Raw genomic sequence first — 23,855 nt, 5'->3', positions numbered from 1 at the left:
GAAGCCTCCTGCCAGCGGGTCCCTCAGACAGTTTATGCTAAAGAGATCCTGCGGCTCGGGAGGAAAAGCTCGCTGGCGCGCGTCCCGACGCCGGCGGCGGCGGCTCCCGCGGCTCCGGAGGTGGGCTCGGACGCCCGCCCCGGCTCCAGCTTCCGCCGCCCTGGGGCCCTTCCTCCCTACTCCTCCCTCAGGGCCCTAGCTGAGGTCCTGCTTCCCTGCGGTGCTCCTCGGGGCGTCCAGCTTGGGGACTGCTGGGGCGCTAGCGGTCCCCTGGGCTCTGTGCGCGCAGCCTCGACCGCGGGGCACAGGCGTGGGGCAGAATTGCCGAATGGGGGAGAGGGTGCCTGCAGAACCTCGGGCGTCAGGGCGCTGCTAGACCTACGGGACTCAGAGGCAGTCGACTCGTCGTTAGAAGGCCAGCAAACGTGCAGCCCATCTGGAGCCAAGGTTGCGCCCTGATCCCTGGCATGTCACTGTGGAAGGGGCCGGACTAGGGGGCGGGGCTGCTGCTCCCGGGGAGTGTTCGCGCCGGCCCTGATTGGCACCCCACCTACACTTTGGGCGCTGTACCTGCTCCCACCCCCTCACTGGGTAAAGAGCGTGGGTAGGGGGCGAAAGACCTTGGCCAGCTGCCCGGGTCCCCCTGGAAGAGGTCAATGGATTACGCAAGTTTGCTTCTGGGCCCGGGGAGGCGAGGGACAAAAGCGGCTGTGGTCGTTCCCTGCCGCGAAGCTACTCCTCGGGAGAGTAGGTGCCCGCCGGGAGGGTAGGAGGAGGGCAGGGGGTAGAACTGCCTGGGCCAGCCGAGGGCAGGCGGAGGCGGGGTGCGGAGAAAGACCGCCTTGTGGCAGCGTTTGTGTGAACATGTGCTTCCCAGCCGCGTGCGGCCGAGCCTGGCTGGGGCTCGCGCGCTCTCTCCTCCGAACCCTGGACTCCCTGGCAGCCGGGCTTCCACTCCGGCGGGGATGCCCTTCCCCACGCGCCCGCACCTGGACGAATCAGGAGGAGGAAAGCTCCCACCCTCCGCACCCGGCGCGTGCGACGAGGTGCCAGGGCCAGGAGACCCAGGTCCGAGAGGAGGTCAGCTTTGCCGACCGCCTTCCCCCGAGCGGCTCACGGAGTCGAAGTGGCTTCCCAGGCAGGTTTCCCATCCCTTCTCTCCATAGAAGTCCCTCCGCGTGGACCCATCCGGAGATCCGGGCAGGGGGCGCAGCCCATCCTGTAGGACCGGGAGCATCTTCCCGCTGATCCCAGAGGGGCCCATGGAATGAGGTTCGGGCCCCCGCGGGTCCAGAGCCACCAGGAGAGGCTGGGTGAGGCCCTCTACCTCCTGTGGAGCCGCAGCCTCTGCGTCCATCCGTGTGCCCTTCTTGGCCTCCCTGCCAGGTTCGGCCCCGAGGGCTTTCTCTTCGCCACTGAGCAAGGCCTACATCGCTGCCTAACATTCCCCTTGGTAGTTGTGACCAACCTCAAGGATTAAAGCAGATCTGCTCCTGGCCTCTGTCTTGTCTGGTTTACACTTCCCTTCCAGACGCTCCCAGAAAAGGTCTTGCATAAATTCTTGGGCAGTTTGGGGTTTGTAAATTGGGTCCAGATGATTGGGCGGTGGGAGGCAGAGAAACCAAACAGAAATGGCTTATACCGAGGAACTTCTGAGGAAAAATCAGACTGTGTGGAATGGGAAAAGAACCCTTGTGGAGAGACATTGGGTGGGTAGCCGGTCCTGGGTGAAGGCGCTGGTCTTCCCTGCCCTCCCAGAGAGCCTCTCCACCAGGGGCCTTGCAGCCTCTTTCTACATCCAGTTTGTTCCACCACAGTTGCCAGTGGGGGTGGGCTGCAAAGAATAAGGGTAATTCAAGGTTACATCAGATTGCAGCCCCTCACAGCTCCAGCCACACACGCGCAAAGCGGGGAAAACAGTTATTGATTGAGCTGAGAACATTGTTTCTCAAAAAAAATCCAGTCTCCATAAAGAATTCAGAGTTCTTCAGTTTGAAAAAAAAACGCTATAACCCTGTAGGAAAGGGGCTTGGGAGAAGCAGCTGATTAGCTGATGATAATCTCAGGCCTCTGAATTAAACCTGTGGGGCCCTAATGAAATCCCTGAGGTTTTCATTTTCCACCATCCTTTTGTGGTGATGTTTTATAAGAGCAGGGGTAGTTTTTAAAAGTCACAATTATGATTAGTCACTCAAAAACATTTACAGTTTTAAAAATGGATCCTTAAAAGCCTTTTATTTCATGGAGCTGCCTTTAGATGGGTTACTTAATATGAATCCATGAAATTAATAAAAGGAAATTAAAACCAAAAGTCAGCGTTAGATACATTGATTTATCATATTATCAGAAAGTCTCCCAGGCAGGCTATTATTGTAATTAAAGAGTTTCTATAATCAAAGTGGGGGGAGAGTTTTGGATATAAAGATCTATTTCCTAGCTGGCATGAAATTCTATTTTTAAAGTTGCTTAGTTAACTTTGTGTTCAAATAAATATTTAAAATAAACTGATGTCTCAGGGAGAGAGATTGTAATTTCTGGAAAGTAATTTTGAGTGTTGTTTAGATATTCTGCTTGGTAATCTGTGAAGTTGCAGGAGAAAAATAAATTTTATTAGAGGAATTAGAATAGCTGTGCTAGTTACCTTGCTATACTTTGCAACTATAACTTAGAATTTGTAACTCTGAGCAACAAGTGAAGACCATTTCATTTTCATTCTTACAAAAGGCTAATATTATTCTATCAATCATTCACTGATCATTCATTCAATCATTTATTCAATAAATGTTTACTGAGCTCCAACTTTGTGCCCAGTATAGTTCTAGGGAGAAGGGATACAATGGTTGAACAAGACAGAAGCATAGTTGCTGCCCTCCCAGTGCAGCCAGTTCAGTACAGGAAACAGAAAACAAAAAAACCAAGTATAACAAAATGAGATAAGGGTATTTACAGGAGGACACCTAGCAGTCCTGGGTACGTGGGGAGGCTAGGGAGGGGTAATACTGGAAGGAAAGGCTGACCAAAGGAAATGAAGTCTAGACTGAGAACTTAAGTTCCAAAGCTTGGAACTTTCCAAACAGAGAGAACAGTAAAAGGCCCAGAGGTGAGACAGCACGGGGCATTTGAGGGCCTGAGAGAAACGAAGTTAGTTGGAGCACACATTCTAAGGGAGGAGTGACCGGAGCTGCGTCTAGAGAGATAAACAGAGACTAGATCATAAAAGGCTTTTAAACCAGCTTACTTTCTTAGCTAAACAAATGGAGGTTAGGAAGACTTGACTTCTTGATCTTGGGATCAGTGTGCAGGTAGAAGATGCTGGAGAAGTCATATATTTGTTGAAACTCAAGACCACCTGATAGTCTTATTGACTGAAGGTTGACAGATTCATTCATCCATTTAAAAATCTTTATTTAACATTAGTATATGCCAGGAACTTTGCTAGGCTAGGCAGCAACCAGTTTAACAATCTCTGCCATATTAGGAGGACAGACTAGTTTAGATGATTTTTCTTCCCTGTAACTGACTGGACTCTAGGCATTTTGTTTACTAGACGTCCTTAAGCATTTTCCTCCCTTGCATTCATGAATTGCCCATATGCTTGGAATTTAATCAAAAGTTCTGGTATGCTTCACACTGGATTGGTTATACAAGTACCTAGTGAGTTGAATTGATAGTCTAAGAAATTCATTGTATATAAGTTATCGACAACACTTTACTCCCTAAATCACCTAACTTTATCCCAACTGCTGGGATGAGAACTGTTTTTCAGTTATTTTGAGAACAAAGGACGAAAATTTTACTATCTGGATCTTGGCAGCTAGTAAAGAGGAAAATCTGTAAAGCTATCACGACTTGAAGTTTTTGGCTTGTAAATGTAGTGTGATGGAAATTGTTTAAATTATTGATGTATATCATGTATGTTTTTCAGATTAGTTCACTCTTTCCAGTTGGTTTAAATGAAAATCACCACCTCATTAAAAAAAAGTTCACTATTCACAAGATTTCACAAGGTCTTCTCACTACTATAAATTGCATCTATATAGGCATAAGCATCAGTAGCCTGAAGTCATATATCATAATATCTGAGTCTCTCATGGGTGCCCTAAACAAGAAGATGCCTGAGATTCCCCTAAAGTAACTCAGACCCTTCAGATAAAGGGAAAGTTGAATAGCACTAAGAACTATTTAGGGAAGATGCCTGGGATGGATATTAGCTCCTTAAATATTCTGAGTATGGTCTTCGGATATCTATTTCCGGCTTGATCCCATTTAGGCCTTCACCCCTCACATGTCTGGTTATGTTTTGACTGTGGTTTATATCAAACTGAAAATGTGGCTAGCAGACCAGACACACAGAGTATTTCATATTTTGTTAGATATCCTCAAATATTAATATCATGAGTTATATTTTCTGAACCTTTATTGAATGTTTGTTACCATACTGTTGGCTTCTTTTAGACCTGGTCTGATTTTGTTAAATGTCTGAGCATAGGTACTTCTGTTACTTTATATTAGTGACACATGGTCCAGACAGACAAAAAAGTGAACAAAAACAGACGTGCTTTCAATATTTGAAAAATATTCATATTTAATACATTAGCTAGACTTCTTGTTAGAGTAAACTAAATATATGAACAAATTAGCAAATTTAGTAGACTATTTCAGGTTGCTTAATTAAAAGAGTATTGGCCAGAACTGTAGGAAGACCTGGATTTGTGGTTAAATGACCTGTCCTTTATACATAATGATTTATAGAACATCTTGCTCAGTAATTTGATCTTCGTCCTTTAATGCCAGTTTATCAATGGAATCCCACCATAGACACAAACTTTAGGGTTTTATAATTGGAATGTAAAATATAAAATTTATATTATGTCATCATGTAATAGATGAGTCAGCTGAGACTCAGAAAATTGAAATGATCCACCCAAGGTCACACAGTGAGTTAGAAATAGAACCAGGATTAGTCTTTGACTCTCAATCTATTGTTACCTTTTTATTAACCATGTTGTTTTCTCTCCAACTTACTACAGTTTTAATTTTAACTTACATGAGGACTCTAGCACGTCTCAGCACTGTATGTACAGCACAACAGGGGGGAAGGGCAAAGCACAGTTGCTGCCCTTAAGAACTCTATCATCTACTGCTAATGTCGAATTGCGATATTTTTTCTTTATTAAGTAAATGTATAGTAAATGTAATATCATGGGAAGGGAGGAAAAAAACCAAAGAAATAAACAAGCCTGGCCCAACTAGACATTTCCCAGAAAGCTTAAATTCATTAGACATCCATTTTATACAATGATGGAATTTGGCTCTTTATCAAAGGATTATGTCAATTAAACTTGATGTCTTCTCTGTGTTCCCACTTCAGAGACAAGAAAAACAGTTAAAATGAAAAAAAAAAAAAGAAGAACAAGAAAAAGAAGAAGGCTTCCACTTACCCTACCATAGCACATTTTTTTTAAAAAATTTCTTTCTCTTCTTTCTTTTTTGGAGATCCAACTAAAAGCATCCTTATTTTCCTTTACTTTTCTCAAGTGTTAAAAGAATTAGGTCCATTGGGGAAGAACTGAATTCCTCAGTCATTGGGAGATGTTACTGTTACTCCTTTCCTGTTCAAAAATATTTATCATGCCAATTTCATGTAAGAAATGGATAAAAGATGAAGACCTGTTGCTTTCTCAGATATTTACTTACTAATTAATCATAAAACGTACAACATATATGGGCTATAATAAAGTTACAATTAAAGCATCAAGAGTATGGGAAAGATCCAGTTCTCTTTAGGCTTGATGGGAAACTTTTTGGAGCAGGTGTTGTTCAAATTGGACTTTGATGATACTTAAGATTCTGACAGGTGGAGACTGAGGGGGCACTTCGGGCACTTACAAAGTCTGTCCAGGGAATAGAAAATAACGTGCTATGGCTGAAGTTTGGGGGTTGTTGGGGTAGTAGGATCCATATTGCTAAAAAAAGGACATAGGAGCAGAATGATAAGGGCCTTGAACACCTGTTGAGGAACTTGACTTTTCCTGTTCTTCCTTAATTGGCTATTAGTTTTGGGCATAATTAAAAAAGAGAAAGAAAATCTATTTTAATCATCGATCTCTACCTCTCCATTAGTCATCAGCTTTAGTACATAGGTAAACTTACATAAGGTATGGCTCAACTGATTTGTCATAATCCCCTAAAATCACCTGGCTAAGGGATGATGTTTGATGTTTGATTCCTCACACCAGGAATGGACTTGTTAACATGTCTAAAAAGAACTTTATTTTCCATTTTTCTCCCCTAAGGTTATTGGGGAAGCTATGAGTTGGCTGAATTGCTAAGTGAATAGTGCTGGTTGTTGTAACATTCATTAATTAGCTTTGTTCTGAATGGAAAAGTGCCTGTTGGGTTGTTTCTAAGCTCTAAGTGAGCCAGATTACCTTGGGCAGGTGAGATGTGCTTTCTTTCACATTCCATTTTCTACTAAGACGGGATAATTCTGTCTCCTTTAGTGACTGAAATACACTCTTCTTCAGTATGTAATCCTGAGCTATTCTCTAGTCTCACTGATATATATCCTGCCGATTATTTGTTGGAAGTATAAATTTGAAAGGAAAAGAGCTTCTTTTTTACTCAAACTCTAGATCATATTGGGATCCACCCTGGAGAACCAAGAGAAATCATTTTAATCTCATAGAGTGGTCCTCAACTTTGTTTACACATTAGAATCACCTGGGAAGTGTCTAAAAGTCCCTGTACCATAGACAAATTAAAATCAGAATCTCTGGGAGTGGTGGTGAGGAGAGCAGGACCCAAGTATTAGCAGTTGTTAAAACTCCCCAGGTGATTCCACTGTGCAGCTGAGGTGAAAAACAGATCATCTCTTACATCTCTTGAGCATCATCTATTCCACAATAATGGCCTCAGAGTGTGATCCCCAGATCAGCAGCATCAGCATTGCGTGGGAAATAAATGCAAAATATCAAGCCTCACCCCAGACCTAGTGAGTCAGAAACTCTCAAGGTGGGCCCAGCAATCTTTAATAAGCCCTACCGATGATTCTGATGCACACTAAAGTTTGAAAACCTCCGATCTAGAGCAGTAGAAAAGGATAAAAAAAAAAAAAGGGTCAAATAATCCTATTTGTGTCATGCCATAAAATTAGATATATGTGATCTAGGCAAAATAATATTTATTTAAGTTTATTTTAAACACAATGTAACTATAGATAGTGAATAGTTTAAGTTGTTTTTTCTCAGAGTTTGGTACACACACAATCTATATTAGAATCGCCTAGTTAAAAATGTATGCATCCTGAGGATCCACTCCAAATTTATCAATCATAATCTCTGCAGCAAGGGCCAGAGTCTGCATTTTTCATAAGCACCTCAGGTGGTTCTTCCTCACCAAAAAAGGGGAGAAAACCTTTCTGAGATCTATTTAAACGATGAAGAAAGTAGGGCATAAAGCGATAAAAAGTGTGCCCAAGTCACAAAGTAAAGTAGCAAAGCTGGAACTTAAATGCAGAGCCTTTGCTCCTAACCGATATGGATATTGAAATACTGTGTTAATTAAAATAATAGCTTAATTCCTAATCTTGCACTAGGGTTCATTTTGGATTTTATGTGATTTACAGGTTGTAAATGCCCCAATAAGTTTTTCCCAATTCTTTTTCTTTTTTTAGGAAACTGCTTCTTCATTTTATTGTGCTATGTGTGGCAGTGGGCACTGTTCATGCACAAGAACAAGGTAAGAAAGTTACCTTCTTATTTGCTTGTATAAAAATTCTGCTTCCAGACAGCAAGAGTACATGACTTTAAAGTCATGATAACCCTAAATTCAACATTAAATGATAAAAATTCTACCCAGTACAATGAGACTGTAAGGGTGAAGAAACCAATTTTGGGGGGAAATATGACCTTTAAGAAATTACTCAGATCTTCCGTCTGTGAAATTGCTTACATTTTTAAGCAAACTCTCTACAAAAGGGAAGTTTTGTACAGTAAAAAGGCTTTGCTTGTGAGTTCGTTTTCAGTGGGAGTTCTTGGGGGTGGCAAACTGTGACTGAATTACCTTTGCACTTCTTGAAACAACACAAGCATATACTAAATGTTCCATCTAGATTTACATCATTACAAAACAAAATAAAATTTGCATACCAGTGGGATTTCATTTAATTCAAACAGAGAGTTTAGAAAATAGTTCAATGTTTTGTTTTGTCTTTGCTTGCTAGCTAGTTGCTCTGATAGTGTACAGATAGAATTTCAGAAATCTATGTATACTCTAATTTATTATTTGGTGAGGAAGATTGGCCCTGAGCTAACATCCGTTGCCAATCTTCCTCTTTTTGTTTGAGAAAGATTGTTCCTGAGCTAACGTTTATGCCAATCTTCCTCTATTTTGTATGTGGGACGATGCCACACTATGGCTTGATGAGCAATGTGTAGGTCTGCAACTGGGATCTGAACCTGAGAACTCTGGGCCACCAAAGCAGAGTGCGTGAACTTAAACACTATGCCACTGGGCTGGTGCCTCTTAAGGTTTTTTGAAGATTAATTGAAAAACTTCCTGTAAAGAACACAAAACAGTACCTGGAACATAGGGAGCACTCAATAAATGTGAACTAGTTTAGATGATCTTATTATTATTATTATCATAGATTACGTCAAATTGCCATACAGGCAATTTTATACAAAGTAATAGAAATTTACACAAAATAATACAACTTAATAGTCAGTTAACCATGGGGGCTGGCCCCATGGCCGAGTGGTGAAGTTCGCGTGCTCTGCTTTGGTGGCCCAGGGTTCTGCCAGTTGGGATCCTGGGCGCGGACATGGCACTGCTCATCAGGCCATGCTGAGGCAGTGTCCCACATGCCACAACTAGAGGGACCCACAACTAGAACATGCAACTATGTACTGGGGGGACAAGTACAAAGACAAGTAAATGAAATACATGTAGGTAGAGAGATGGCACAAAGGAAGGGGTAGTACTCTATCTGATTGACCAAGTTGACAAGGGGACATAGATAGATATTCTGTCAAATAGCACACAGATGAATTAAAATATATTTTGGAAGGCATTTTCTAGTTCTCTTTTATGGGGAAATTAGGTCCTATGTCACATGTAACTTCATGAAATGCTATTCTTGACCAAGTCATTTCTGTTACTTTATTTTGCTTTAAGTAGCCATGAAGAGGAGATAAACTCTCTCTCTTAATTTCTTATTATTATCATTAGCTTCTGAGAACTTATTATGTACCAGTCCCTAGAATATGTATTTTCTTCACCACTTCCTCATCACAAGGTTTTTATAATTATGCCTGTGGTAGAATTGTTGAGACCAAGATTAAGAAGAATAAGTAAATATCCTAAGAGGAACCAAGATTTGAACTCAGGTATTTTGACTGCAAAGTCTACGAATTCTTTAAAATTAAGCCTCTTGGGCCATAGAGAAGATAAGAAAGAGGATGAGAATTGCCATTATTAATTAAATATATAGTTTTTGTTTTGTTCTTTGCTGGTACTGTACATATATTATTCTAATCCTCATAATGAGTCTGCAGGGTAGGTATTACAGATGAAGAAATTGAGGCTCAAAGGGGCTTGCCCAGGCGCACACAGCTGAGACTAGAATCTAGGTCTGTCCATTTTTAATGACAAAACACCCTCTTCCCACTACACATGCCCTTGCTCCACAAGTGCTGTCCACTGGTGTTATGAATTTAATAATTTACAAAATGTATCATCAAAATATTAAAAGCTCAGGCAAAGAAAGATATAAGGAAAACTGAATATTTATGAATAGATTTTTAAAACTTCAGAAATAATGAAATGAGTAATTGAAAGGAATAATATCTTTCTTTCAACCTTAAGATTTCACTTACAGAATAGAAAATGTGCTTTTATTTCAGGATGAACATCATAATTTTAGTCTTCTTATAACCATAAAATCTTACTGTGAGTTCTTAAAAAAAAGAAAAATCTTTTAACACCTCTTTGACTTTAGAAAATTGGATACTTTTGAACACAAAAAAGAGATGAAAGTAGTAGTATGTTATCAGAAACTTGGAAGTACTTCTTTCCTAAAATATATTTTTTGTTAAATTGGCATGATACAATAATGATACAATGATACATGATACAATGATCAATAACATCTAATCAGGAGATTAGAAAAACATTTTCAGAGACATTGTGATTTTTATGGTGATCACAAATATCCCAATCTTAATACTGATGAATACATCTATTTGAGCTAGAGATTATCCCAAATTATACTTCTCAGAATATATTTATTTCTGCTAATGAGAGTTTTCAAAACTTAAAAAAAGTACAAATATATAGTTTAAAAGTCAAGTTGTACTACATATAACAATAAACAGTATCCCTTGACCTTACCCACTCCTGCAATCCTCTACCCAAACCTCTTTTAGTACTGTCTTTTGATTTTAACCTCTATATTTCTTAATAAGATGCCTATATACTGTACTGCCTTCCTATTTTTGATGATGAGGATTTCACATTTTTATATTATCTTATGCCCCCCTCTTCCCTTTCTTCTATCTTCTCAATATACTTTAAAAATTTTTTTTTTTTGCTGAGGAAGATTTGCTCTGAGCTAACACCTGGTGCCAATCTTCCTCTTTCTTTTGCTTGAGGAAGATCAGCCTTGAGCTAACATCTGTGCCAGTCTTCCTCTATTTTGTATGTTGGTTGCCACCACAGCATGGCTGATGAGTAGTGTAGGTCTACACCCAGAATCCAAACCTATGAACCTGGGCTGCCAAAGCAGAGTGCACCAAACTTAACCACTCTGCCACAGGGCTGGCCCCATATCCTCTCAAATATACTTTTATCAAAGTTTTTGGTTAAATTAATGTTTATAATTTACCTTATCACGACCATGTGTGTATCTTTTTTCTACCCCTGAACTATGTAAGTTTATATTTTCTTTCCTGTACAATATTACAAGATTATTGTCTCCTTTTTTTGTTTGCTTTGTGTTCTATGTCACAATCATTAATTCTTCTCAGATACTCTGTAAGACTTCTAAAACTTCTGTGAAAAATATTTTCCAAAAAAGTATACAAATACTCTAACCATTTGATATTTTTTTCTTGGTGATATTCCTTCTAGAAGCTAAAATTCTCCTGTTATACTGTGGATTGGTAGTTCTTTAAGCTTCCTGTAGAGTTGATGTCTCTCACCTCTGTTACATCCAGTGTCTTGGAACTCATATTTCCCTTTTTCATTGTCCATTTCATTATCTGAATGGAGCATATCATCCAGTAGCATCCTAAAAACATGTACTTAGGTGGTACACTGTTTGCAACACTGCATTTCTAAGAATGTGTTTATTTTACCCATAAGCTTAAGGGTAGTTTGGGTGGGTATAGAAGTTTAGGCTTTTGTCTGTTGTCTTTTGGCTTGCAGTTAAGAAATCTTATATTATACTAATATTATACACATTTGAGATTCTTTACATGTGACCTTTTATTTTCCTCTTTAAACCCTTAAGATAATCTCTTTATCCTTGATACTTTGAAATTTCACAATAATATGCCTTGGTACAAGTCTTTTTTTCAATTTATTGTGCTGAGCACTCAGTAGACCCTTTCACTGTGGAAACAGCTTTCATTTTCTGGAATTATCCTGTGTTAGTTCTTTCTCTTTGATATATTTACTTCCTCATTCTGCAAGTTCTGCCGGTCAGATGTTGGTTCTTCTTGATTGAGCTCCTTATTTTCAGCTCCTAATTCCCATCTTTGTTTTTTGTTCTATTTTATATTAGATTTTCATGAGTCACTATTTCAAACATTTAAATTTTTTATTTCTGCTGTATTTAAATTTTTAAGAGCCTTCTCACTCAGATTGTTCCCTTTTTTAAAAAAAATAACATCTTGTTCTTCTTTCTTTGATGCAATATCTACTCTTATCTCTCCAAAGATAAGAATAATTTTTTTGAACTTTTCTTCTGCTCCCTGAATTGTCTTTGTATCCTACAAATTTTTGTTTTGGTCTGTCTTTTATGTTGGAAAACTTCTTTATTAGTCTGTAGTACCTGTGTTATCATTTAAAAGTAAGGCACTAAAAATAGGCTCAGAAATTCTGTTTGCATGGGTAAGCTTGTTAACTGGTATATTTTACATATGGGGTGATGAGGTAGGAAGTTAGCTGACCATCTTGTTGGACCGTGAATGTCTAAGGCTGTACAGTTTCTTTAGAGGAGAATTCTCCAAAATTTTACCTATAGAATATAATCCTGGTTGCCACTATGATTGGAGTTAAGTGATATAAAAAGGTTCTTGCCGGGAGCGAGGGGAGTCTGTCTCACCATTTAGTATATAGATTTTTTTTTTTTTTTGAGGAAGATTAGCCCTGAGTTAACATCTGCCACCAATCCTCCTCTTTTGTCACTGAGGTAGACCAGCCCTGAGCTAACATCCGTGCCCATCTTCCTCTACTTTACATGTGGGATTCCTGCCACAGCATGGCCTGACAAGTGGTGCGTCGGTCTGCACCTGGGATCAAAACTGATGAACCCTGGGCCACTGAAGCAGAGCGTGCAAACTTAACCACTGCACCACCAGGCAGGTGGTTGCTATGTTTTCAGTTATTCCTTTAAATTTTAACACAGCTAAGAAAACCAATTAAAATAGCCTATTAATAAATATAAATTTTGTATTTGTTTTATAACCAGGTTTTAGGTATAACCTAATGAATAAATGATTCTATTTCAAGAAAAAATTATTTTTAAGGCTGAGTTTTCTAAGGATTGACAGATATAGATCCCTTTTCTTACCTGATACAGGCTACTTTCGTTATTACTCTGTGTTGGTGGGCTGGCTGCCAGTGAGATTGGCATAGCTGCAACACCTCGACATGATAACCTACACCGGTGAGATGCATAACTAATTGTCAACATGCACAGCATTCTCAGGTCCATGATCCCTAGGTGTGGCAACCACATGTGCAGAAATCTCTGTGTAGAATACTCATCTCCAAGAAGAATATTTCCTGTGGAAATTTATCCAAAATGTGTTTATTGTTAATGGAGAAGCAGCTCATTCCAGCTGTAGTAACTCCAAGTATTTTCTGCCAAAACTCCTTAAGGACACAACCAACAATTTTACACATAGGTTAAAGCTTCATTATCACTTTATAAATAAGTTTACTTTTATCTCTTTATCCAGAATAAATGTGTTATTTACATTAAGAGTACTTTAAAGTCACAACTGCCACTTTTAGCATACCCAGTGTGACAGTCATGCTAAAGCATAGGTGTTCTGGAGCCAGAAGCCTGGGTTTGTGTCCAGGTTCCAATGCTTACTAGTCATGTGACCTTGAGCAAGTTCCTTAATTACTCTGAGCATCATTTTCAGCAACTCTAAAGTCGAGATAATAATAGTTCTGACTACATAGGGTTGTTGTGTGGATAAAATGAGGTAACTCATGTCAAGTGCTTAGTGCGTGCCTCTTATATGATGAGCATACAATAAATTTTAGTAGAAAAAAAGGGTATTCCAGATTCTTTTCTTTTTCCATATACTCATAATATTGAAAAAATAAAATAAATCAAAATAATTGGCTTTAAATAACTTCTTTTAGTTCCTTAGTAAGCTGGAAGCCAAGAATCCTGAAATTGAGTCTTGATTCTGGCACTGACTAACTATTTGGCTGAGACTATATAGAACAACAGAAAGTGGATATTGGGCAATTATCTAGTTAATTTAGTCAATTTGGGTAAATTGGCAATGACAAGAACAGTATATTGAGGCCTGTATAATCTTTCTCATTTACAACTTTGGTGATTTTATTTTAAACCATCGTTTTATTTTTTCATTCCTACAAACTAGAAAGAATATAGCTTTGGGGACTTAACTGACCCAGAGATATAAAAATTTTAAACAGTGAGAATTAATTAAAATCAAGTGCTATATTATATTAATTTAGTCATTTAATAATGAGTTAACATCATAATTTATTACACTGTTAAGTGGTATTACTCTTTGCTTTTTATCTAAAAGTTGATGACTTTCTTTTAAATCTTTTAAGCTATGATTACTAAGAAATGTAAGAATCCTTACATTTTGAGGGATAAACATATTACTACTCTTGTTCTTCCAGTTTATGATGGAATATTGTTGAGTATTGACAAGTAAAATGGTTCTTTGGCTCTCTGTACTTGTAAAACAAGTGTAACCATTGGCTCTCCCATATCTATTTCTTTAGGTATGTATTATTCTTCATGATTATATAGTCACTGGTTTTAGAGTCAAATACTTGGGTATGAACCATAGTTTTATTGTCTACTGAAACTTAATTTCTCATTTTTCCCTTCCTCTCTCTCATCTTCCCATCCTCCCTTCCTCCCTCCCTCTCCATGCTTCCCCCCTCTCTCTCCTTCTACCTCTCCCTCTTCTGCCCTCTCCCCTTCTTTCTTTTCTTCTAACTAGTGATAATATTATCAGTGCTGTTTACTATACAAGTTTCAAAGAAAAGGCAAGCAAGGTTGGAGTGTCTGTGCTTATTTCTCAGCATGAGCCTTGCAGGCTTAGAAAGCTGATTTTATTAGCATACTGAGAGAAGATCTATTTGTCATTAGTGTATAAAAAACAACAACAAACAAAAATTGCACTGAAGGCTTAAAGAGGAGGTATTACTTGGACTCAGTCTTATAAGATCAATAAACTTGGCATGAAAGGATATACTTAGCAGGGCTCTAAAAGAATGGGATTTAAAAAAATAAAACACAGATAAGTTTTGATATGGCAGGAAATTCAAGGAAAAGTAAAAAATATTGGGAGTGGAGAATGCTGTGGAATGAGCAGTTATAGCATTGAAAAGAAAAATGTGTAAGGGCTAGTGTAAATTAAGGGGCAGTACCCAAGACCATGCTTACTTCTGACACCAGCTGCAAGTTTGAGAGTCCCCAAGACCACCTTCTGGCTCAATAATGCTTTAGAAGGACCCACAGAATTTAGTGAAATCTGTTACACTCACAGTTATGGTTTATGACAACAAAAGGACACAGAATAAAATCAGTCCAGGGAAGAGACACATGGGACAGAGTCTAGGAAAGTCCCACATGTGGAGCTTCCAGTTGTTCTCTCCCAGTGGAGTCATGGTCAGTGCCAACTTTCTCAGCAATGGTAGTGACAATATCCACCGACTACTGTTAACCAGTGAAGCTGCCTGAACCCTCCTGTCCAGAGTCTTTACTGGGGCTTCATCATTTAGACACAATCGACTGCCCACATAGCTGACCTCAGTCTCTAGTCCCTCTTGAAGTTGAACTGATACCACATGACCCAAAATCCTAACAATAAATCACATTGTTAGACTCTCTGTTGTGGCCCAGGGCCCCCAGGTAAACAAAGATATTTTTATCAGGCAAGATAGTCAAGGGCTTTGAGATTACCTCCCAGGCGCTGAGGATAAAGGCAAGAGAGCTCTTCGGGCAAGGTTAAATTCTTTACTACCCAGGTAGCATGTGGGATTTGGGTGCCATAGCAGAAAGTTTGAAAAAGTGGAATCAAGATGAGGGTCCCAGTGACTCACTTACATTACTTAACGGTTTTGCAATAAGGCCATCGTATCACTCACAATTATAAGGATCTTCTTCCGTGTGCTAATCTGTTCAGCCTCATAAACTGTATCATAGACACACAGAGTTCTATGCAAAATTCAATGTAAAAATTATTTTAGGATGAAGTCAAAATCCCTTAATGAGGGAGTGAGGGGATGGAAAGTGGTAAAAAGACTTTTTTAAACAGGGGATCACAAGGTTGAAAGAGCATAGATACTTCATTCCTTGTTTAATGTTCCCTTTTATTTCTAATATGAAATTTATTACTGAGAGGGATCCTTTTTTCCTACATTCTAAATCTTTCTCTTCTGCTGTTTGGGTTTTGATCAACTTTGACATTTGGTATAAACTAAAAAGACGAAAGTTTATTAGGAAGGCATGAGATGTGAGACTAGAAACGTAGGAAGGGGTTAGATCATTAAGGCCCTGAGGGCTGAAATAAGAAGTTTGAGTTTGTATTAAAAGCTGTGAGAACTACTGATGTGTTATAGGAAGGAGTGTCATGAACTAAACATTTTGTTCTATACTTTAGAAAGGTTTCTCTAGCAGCAGTGTGGGTGATGGATTGGACAAAGATGTCTTATAAGAGGCAGAGAAATTGATTAGGAGGCTGATATCATCTGACTAAAAGTAAAGAGGGCCTAACAAAGGCTTGTGTTGGACTTGGTGACTGAATTGCTATGGAGAATGGGTGGGAAGGAAGTATCAGAGATGATTACCAGGTTGGATAATTGGATTGATTTTAACTCATTCATTCAAGCAATATTTACTGTGGACCTAGTAAATGACTTTGTTTTAATCCATGTTCTATATGCTGGAAGGTAACAGTAAAACAAGATGAAGTCCTGCCCTCACAGACTTACATTTCAACTAGGAAGCCAAGAAATAGGCAAGTTTATATATATATATCTACATATATTTTTATTTTTTTTTACTAAATTTTCAGTGCTATGAAGAAAAAATAAGGCACCATAAGACATTAGAGAGTTAGACAGTTATTGGGGCAAAGAGGATGACTATTTTCTATTTTAGGTAATGTGGTCAGGGAAGGCCTCTCTGAGGTCACATTTGAGCCTAGATCTGAATGAACTAAGGGTTTAGAGCATTCTAAGCAGAGAGAATAAGTGCAAATACTATGAGTTAGTAATGAGTTTAGTGGTTTTAAGGAATAAGAAAAGGCCAGTTTGTTTGGAGCAAGTAAGGTGAGATGAAATGAAAAGAGATGAGATCAGAGAGGTAAGAAGGGAGCTGATGACATAGGTTTCATACACAATGTGAAGAGTTGGGATTGTATTTTTAGTGCAATGGGTAGCCATTGGAGGATTTTGTTCAGGAGAGTGGCATTATATAATTGATACTATAAAAGTACTAACTCTGGCTGCTGGTGTGGTACTGGGGCTCTTCATTGAGAAAGACATTAAAATAAGAGGAACAAACTTTGAGGAAAATATATTGAGTTAGAAGTGCTTACGAGACATCTAATTTCTACTGGATGAATTCAATAGGCAATTGGATATGCAACCCCAGAAGAGAGGTTTGTGAGTCAGCATATGTGGTTATTGAAATCATGGTTTGGATGAAGTCATTAGGCTTAGTGTTTACAGTAAAAAGAGCAAAGCGTTGTCTTGGTGACACCACCATTTGTTCTCCATTTAAGAAGCAAATAGGTGAAGGACATACAGCCAGTTCTGCTGTTAGGCGACATATGCATTCCTAAAAGTTGTCATGCTGAGGTGTTGGCTCTAGAGGACTGCCTGCATTCAAATTCTGTCTTTGGACTTCCTAGTTGGGTGACCTTGGGAAAATTATTTCAATTCTCTATGACTTAGTTTACGTAACTGTCAGATGGGATTAACAATAGTGCCTCCTCATAGGGTTGTTGTGAGAATTACGTGACTTCAAACAGTAAAGTTCTTTAGAATAGTGCTTGGTACATAGAAAGAATTTAATAAATACTGCTATTCTTATTCTTTTAAAAAATGCAAAGCACCTAATAAGTACCTGGTTGATAATCAATATTCTTTAAATAATTGATTTCCTGAGTGACAACAACTGGCTTGATTTTGTGGTTAGGGCCACTCATGAAACAAGTAACTTACCATAGACAACTAAGTTTTTTCTTGCTATTCATTGGTACCAAATATCTAAATTTAACCCCAAAACTGCAATTTGGTGATATCCAGGTCTAAGTTAATGTTAAAGAATCTGTCCTCTGATAGAAGCCTTTCCTTTTTTTCTCCTCTTCTCCCTACCCCCTCTCATCTGTGTCTCTTTCTTTAAGAATTCTCTCTTCTCTCTATCAACATCTGCTCAAAGCATTTGCTAAACATATTCACACTAAGCTATGAAAGCTTAAAACCAGAATGACAATTAGAAATCACCTAACAACTCTGGTGGCTATCTACAGAATATTTCTCACTGTGAGATTTCTGTGGGGAGAAATAACCCTGCCTTGATTAATTAGGCTTGCCAAGGGAGATGTGAGGTTGTGTGGGGAATACAGTGGCTGTGAGGCAGTGTGGTAGGGTGAAGACTGTAGACTTTGAAGTCAGACCACTTGGGCTCAAATCTATTTCTACCATTTATCAGCTGTGTGACTTTGACCAAGTTATTTAATCTCTCTGGGGCTCAATTTCTTCATCTGTGAAATGGGTATGGGCTTTAAGTATAAACTTGAAACCATGAGATATTACCTCCTCATTTCTGTTTCTGGATATCATACAAAAGAAACAAGGTGAATGAAATAATAAATAAACCTGAAAACTCCATTTTCATCAAACTAGGGGACTGCTATAATCTGCAAATTCCTAAAATATGCTGAGAAAAACAGATGCCATATCGAGTAAAGTCAATAGTAAGATTTCAGAAAGCGCCAGCAAAACCAAACTTCCTGAATGTGAGGGGCACGCCTCGAGGTACTTTACCTTTAGCCTTTATACAAAACAAGTGCTACAGGATCTGGAGAGGACAGAAGTTCCCAGAAGGAAGTACAAAAGAAAGAAGCACAAAAACAGGCTAAATGGCTCAGTGGGGACAAATCTCAGAAAATGCAAAAATCTACATCCTGAAGTGAAGGACTCATTCTGAAGCATATACCAATAGGAGTGGATCCAGGGTAAAGACAGTGCAGGCTTGTGAGCAGAGCTGGCTATAGAAGTTTTCCTGGGCTAGGTTTGGTTCAGAGAAGAAGGTGGGGCTTTATCAAGAAGCCATTTGAGGAGGAGACTCTGCTATTGCTGAAATAGAGCCCTTGAGTTTTTATATTTGGAAGGCATGGCCCTCTGTCTTCTCCTCCCAGATTCCTTCTACAAATTGCTGAGCTGCGAAATAATAGGAACTAAAAGCAGTTGGCACAGAATAAATAGAAAGATACAACAAGGTAAAATGTAGAGAAAAGCAGCAAAAATGAGAATGGACACACATAAAACAATCACCTCTATGAAGGAAGATCATAAAGCAGAAATATAAGAACTCAGGAAAATGAAGAGATGGCATAAAAGGATATGAATTATGTGCTTGTAGAACTCAGAAAGGAAGTCACAGAGAAAAAAACCTTTGTATAAATCAAGATGAAATTGGAAGGAGCACAAAAAGAGATCAGACATTGTAGGAAACACGGAGAAATGAGACAATCAAACAAATGGAACTGAAGATAAAGAACATATTTTAAAAGATTACAAAGAAATGCTAGAATACAGTCATGGAGATTCAACATACTCATACTTGGAATTTTTGAAGAAGAAAACTAAAACTATAAAATAGAACAAATATTCAAGGATATAATTCATGAAAACTTTGCTAAAGTAAAAACAACAACAACAATAGCAACAGAACTTGAATCTGTACACCACATGGACATACTTTGTGCCTGGAAACACTTATCCAGAATGGTCAATACGAAGCCATATCCTAATCAAATCACTGCACTTCAAAGCTAAAGAACAGCTTTTTGTGGGCATGCTAGTAAAAGATCAAGTTACGTAGAAGGAGAAAAAAAAATTACCTAACTTCAGATTTTTCTACTCTAACATTCAACACCTAAGGACAATGGAACCATATCCACAAGATATTCAAGGAAAGAAAGTATCAACAAAGAATTTTATATCCAATGAAACTTAAGACACAAGCCTACCAACAAACAATTCTAAAAAGTCAAACACTCAAGAAATGTTCTCACGAATCCTTATTGAAGAAACCAATAGAGGTAAACTTCAGCAGAAAAGGAAATGACTGAGAAAACCATTGCAGAAGACTAGCTCTATTTATCAGAAAAAAATGTGGGAAGAGAACAGAATATAAATGTCATATGAACTAACAGCATAGGGATGGTACAATCACCAAAAAACGTGAGGAGAAAGGGAAAAAAGACAGGAAATAGATTGTTTGCTGATTGGCTTATTTGTAGAAGCTGGGAATTAAATCATATTATCCAAAGCTGATAAACCAAATAAAAAATACTATAAGGATATTTAATAATAAAGAGGTAAATACTGAGAAACATAATTCTATTGACTAATATTAGATGGTAAGGGAAAGGGGAGAAAGGAAGAAAAAGGAAAAGGAAACATTCTTCATAGGAAAGAAGGAATAGATATGTCGAAGTAAAGAAAACTAGGGACATTGTATACATTCACAATTTTAAAGGTAACCCTTTAGAATAAAAATACAAACCTTTCTAAATCTCAGAAGAACTACATACAAAAACAAGGTAAAGGCAACAAAGCACACAGTGAAAAGACTTTAAAAAGTTAAAATGGGAAACCAATATAAAATAATACAACAGATAGATTAAATGAACCATCACACTGAAAATGTACATAGATTTAATGTTTATATTCAAATAAAGAAATGTTCAGATTAGATCACAAAGCAAACAAAACTTCTTCCTCTTTAGTTAAAACACAGTGTTTCAAAGTAGATGAAAATAAAAGTGTGGACAAAGCTATACTGGACAAACACAAACAAAAATAAAGTGGGGGAAGGAGGCTTAGTCTTACCAGATAAGGTAGAAGTTTTACCAAAAAAAAAAGCCAGACATGCAAGTTCTTTATATAATTCAGAAAGGTGCAATATCCAACGACTATATGAATTTTATGACTATCTGTGTATAATAACCATAACATCAATATTCATAAAGCTAAGACCACACAAGAGAAAAGACCAAATAGACACACTAGTGGTGAGAGACTTCTTTTACTTCTTAGTCCATGACGGATTCATTGTATAAAAATAAACAAGGATACAGAGAATATAAATAACATAAACAGAGGTTCAGCTAACTGGTATTAAATTCTGTACCCTGAAACACCTTTGCGATTGCTTATCAAACACTTGAAAATTGACCACTTATTAGCTAACTTTCAAAAACAGAAAGTGCCTATTAGACACCATTCTCTGATTACAATGCTATTAAGTTAGATTTTAATAACAAACTCAGAAAGCAAAACAAAAAACCTTCTAATTGGAAATTTTAAAATTTCCTCTTAAATCATTTTGGTCAATGGGAAAATACAAATAAAGATTGCTTAGTTTCTAGAGTAAACGACAAAAATGAAAATACCACACAGAATCTATGGAGTACAGCTAAAGCAATACTCAGAAAATTTATAGCTTAAATGCTATAAATTAAGAACTAAATACTCATCTTCAGAAATTAGAACAAGAATAAAACAAACCTAGATAAAATATAAAAAGATAATTAGTGAAGATAAATGCAGAAATTAATTAATTAATTAGATAGACAAAAAAGGTAGAAAGGATAAACAAACCCAAAGGGTATACTTTTCAAATGACCAGTAATGATACTAACTTAAAAACAAATAGAGGAAAATATTCAAAATTGGAAAATTATATAGATAACCACGGAAATAGGAAAACAAAAAGAATTGTAAGGGGCTATTACATGAAGATCCCTAATACATTTGAAAGCCTAGAAGAAAGTTATTATTTCATAGAAAAATGTAAGTTTCTAAAATTGATTCAAGATGCAGTAAAAAATTAGAATAAATCTATTAACACAGAAGATTGAGAAAGTGAATGAAATTCATTTTTATCAATGAAAAAGCCAACTTGATAAGTTTGGTTTGCAGCCGAGTTTTACCTAACTTTTGAAAAAAGAGAAAGATAATTCTAAACATATTTAAACTGCTTTAGGCCATTGAAAATAGTGAAACTTCAATATTATAGTCTGATAAAGATAGGACAATAAAAGAAAAACCACAGACCAGTCTTAACTCATAAATATCGACACAATGATTCTAAGTAAGTTATTCTTCAAGAATCTAACAAGATATCAAAAGAATAATATACAGCCATCAAATATATAGATTTTATTTTAGGAATGTAAAGATGATTCAATAACAGGAAATGTATTGAACAGTAAATGCTCAAAGTCATTTGTTTGTTTAAAAATCTCAGCTATCTGTCAAACAAATTCAAATAAAAACAGAATTGAAGGAAACGTATTGATATATATGTAAAGAAATATTGAAAACACATATATGTACTCTAAAGTTTTCAAATAATACTCTTTCCAATAATATTTCCTTTTAATAGAATCAGAAATTTGAGGCAGTAGATAGCAGGTGTTAGTGTTGAACGCAAGGAGAGGTTTTCTTCAAGCAAGGAGCAGCCCTTGATATCATACCACATAACTGTGACTCTTCCTTTGTGTAAGAATAGTCTATGTGCATCATAGAATAACTTCCACGTACTTTATGATTATATGTACTTTAAGCATTGTGATTTCATAGTAGCAATGTTCCTTCCATAGTTTACTTCTCAGATTGAGATATGCATACCCTTAGAAGCAGGTAGCATTGAGCAAGATTATCCAAAGTCATAGAGTAAGTATGGTATATGTTTCAGGAGTATAAATTTTCATTGACTATTGTGGATGGGAATAGTTAGCTGATTTAGCTGGTAATTCATGTTTTATAATAAAACATAGTCATATTATGGAGTAAAATTAAAATTTTCATAAATTAAAATTATAAAACATGAGAAGTGAAAGATTTTTTTGTGTGTTTTTACGGGGCCTCTTAAAAATATTCCCCCAAATCCCTGGAGATGCATATAATTCTAAACTTCTGTTAGGAATATTTTGGTGGAAAAGCTTGACAGATATTGTCATACAATATGTTAGATACAAACATTTATAACATTTAAAACTGTTATCAAATTACAACTACTTCATAAATGAAATGATGCTTGTTCTAACCTTAAAACAGTGTTTTGTAAAGCTCTCTAATAAGAAAACATCTTAATTGTACTTCTAGATTACACATGAATGATATTCAGTTATTATTTCATTGTTGTATATAGTTTTCAGACTTGGGTCTGACATTTGCTATTATGTTTACTATTTGTAATAAACATGAATTATCAAATATCTATTAATTTCCTGTAAAAGGAAAACTAAGATGATGTACAATGTTGCTGGCTAATCTTCAAAAACTTTTTTTCCTCATTTATCACAGTTTCGAATTAACAATTCTTTGACATTTCCTGTTGGAAATGATTATATATGTACAAAGATACAGATGGGAGATTTATAATCCAAAGAATAACAAAAATCATATGGCTAACTAAACTGTTCTATATCTTTAAGAAAGGATTCATCATTCTTTACAAATAGTATTTAATTTTATAGGACTCTAGAGATAAATGTGACATCTAACCAGATTCTAGTGGGGCAAATTCATTCATTCAGACATATAGAACTATTTGCAAGGCAGATGTAGTAGATATCCAATAATCAATTGGAATCTGTCTTCCTAGAGTTTATAATTGAGTGAGGGAGATAAGCAGTACACTATTAGTAACATTACAATAAAACATAAACCAGAAAAATCTGTAATTATATAAAATCCATATTATATAATAAATATTGAAAAAGAGTCTACAAATTCTTTGGATAAAAATTATTGTGGAGGACTGAGAAAAAATGGAAGAGAAAGAAACTTGGAAGGGAGAGAAAAAGTATGATTATCACCAACATTAGGAATTCACATTATCTTGTTGGAGAGATATCAAGGTGACTAGGTACTCTATGTATATAGCACACACTTAAGGTATTATGCATAGAGAGAGCTTTTATTTGACTTGTAAATTCCCAGAAGGCTAGAAGGGAAAACAGTCTGAAAAATTATAGTTTAAAGGACTACGTGAACTTAATATGTAAAATGGTTTCTAAATTACAGATATCTTTTTGTAAGTATGTCTTTAACATAGAAGTCATAAAATTCTAACTTCTAAATTAAAGAAGTCAATG

At 37.2% G+C, this 23,855-nt stretch overlaps 1 protein-coding gene across 1 annotated transcript in view; it reads left to right on the top strand.

The window, feature by feature from the left end:
• COL24A1 (collagen type XXIV alpha 1 chain) overlaps positions 1-23,855 on the top strand; it is a 355,376-nt gene that overhangs the window by 647 nt on the left and 330,874 nt on the right. The window contains exon 3 of the mRNA XM_044749176.2: positions 7,676-7,740. Coding sequence (XP_044605111.2) covers positions 7,676-7,740 — 65 coding nt within the window. The remainder of the gene's footprint in view (positions 1-7,675; positions 7,741-23,855) is intronic.

The sequence above is a fragment of the Equus asinus genome, chromosome 16, assembly GCF_041296235.1.
Source record: "Equus asinus isolate D_3611 breed Donkey chromosome 16, EquAss-T2T_v2, whole genome shotgun sequence".
Classification (NCBI taxonomy): domain Eukaryota; kingdom Metazoa; phylum Chordata; class Mammalia; order Perissodactyla; family Equidae; genus Equus; species Equus asinus.
The sequence above is the reverse complement of the archived record's forward strand: the minus strand, read 5'-3'. Positions and strand labels throughout refer to the sequence as shown.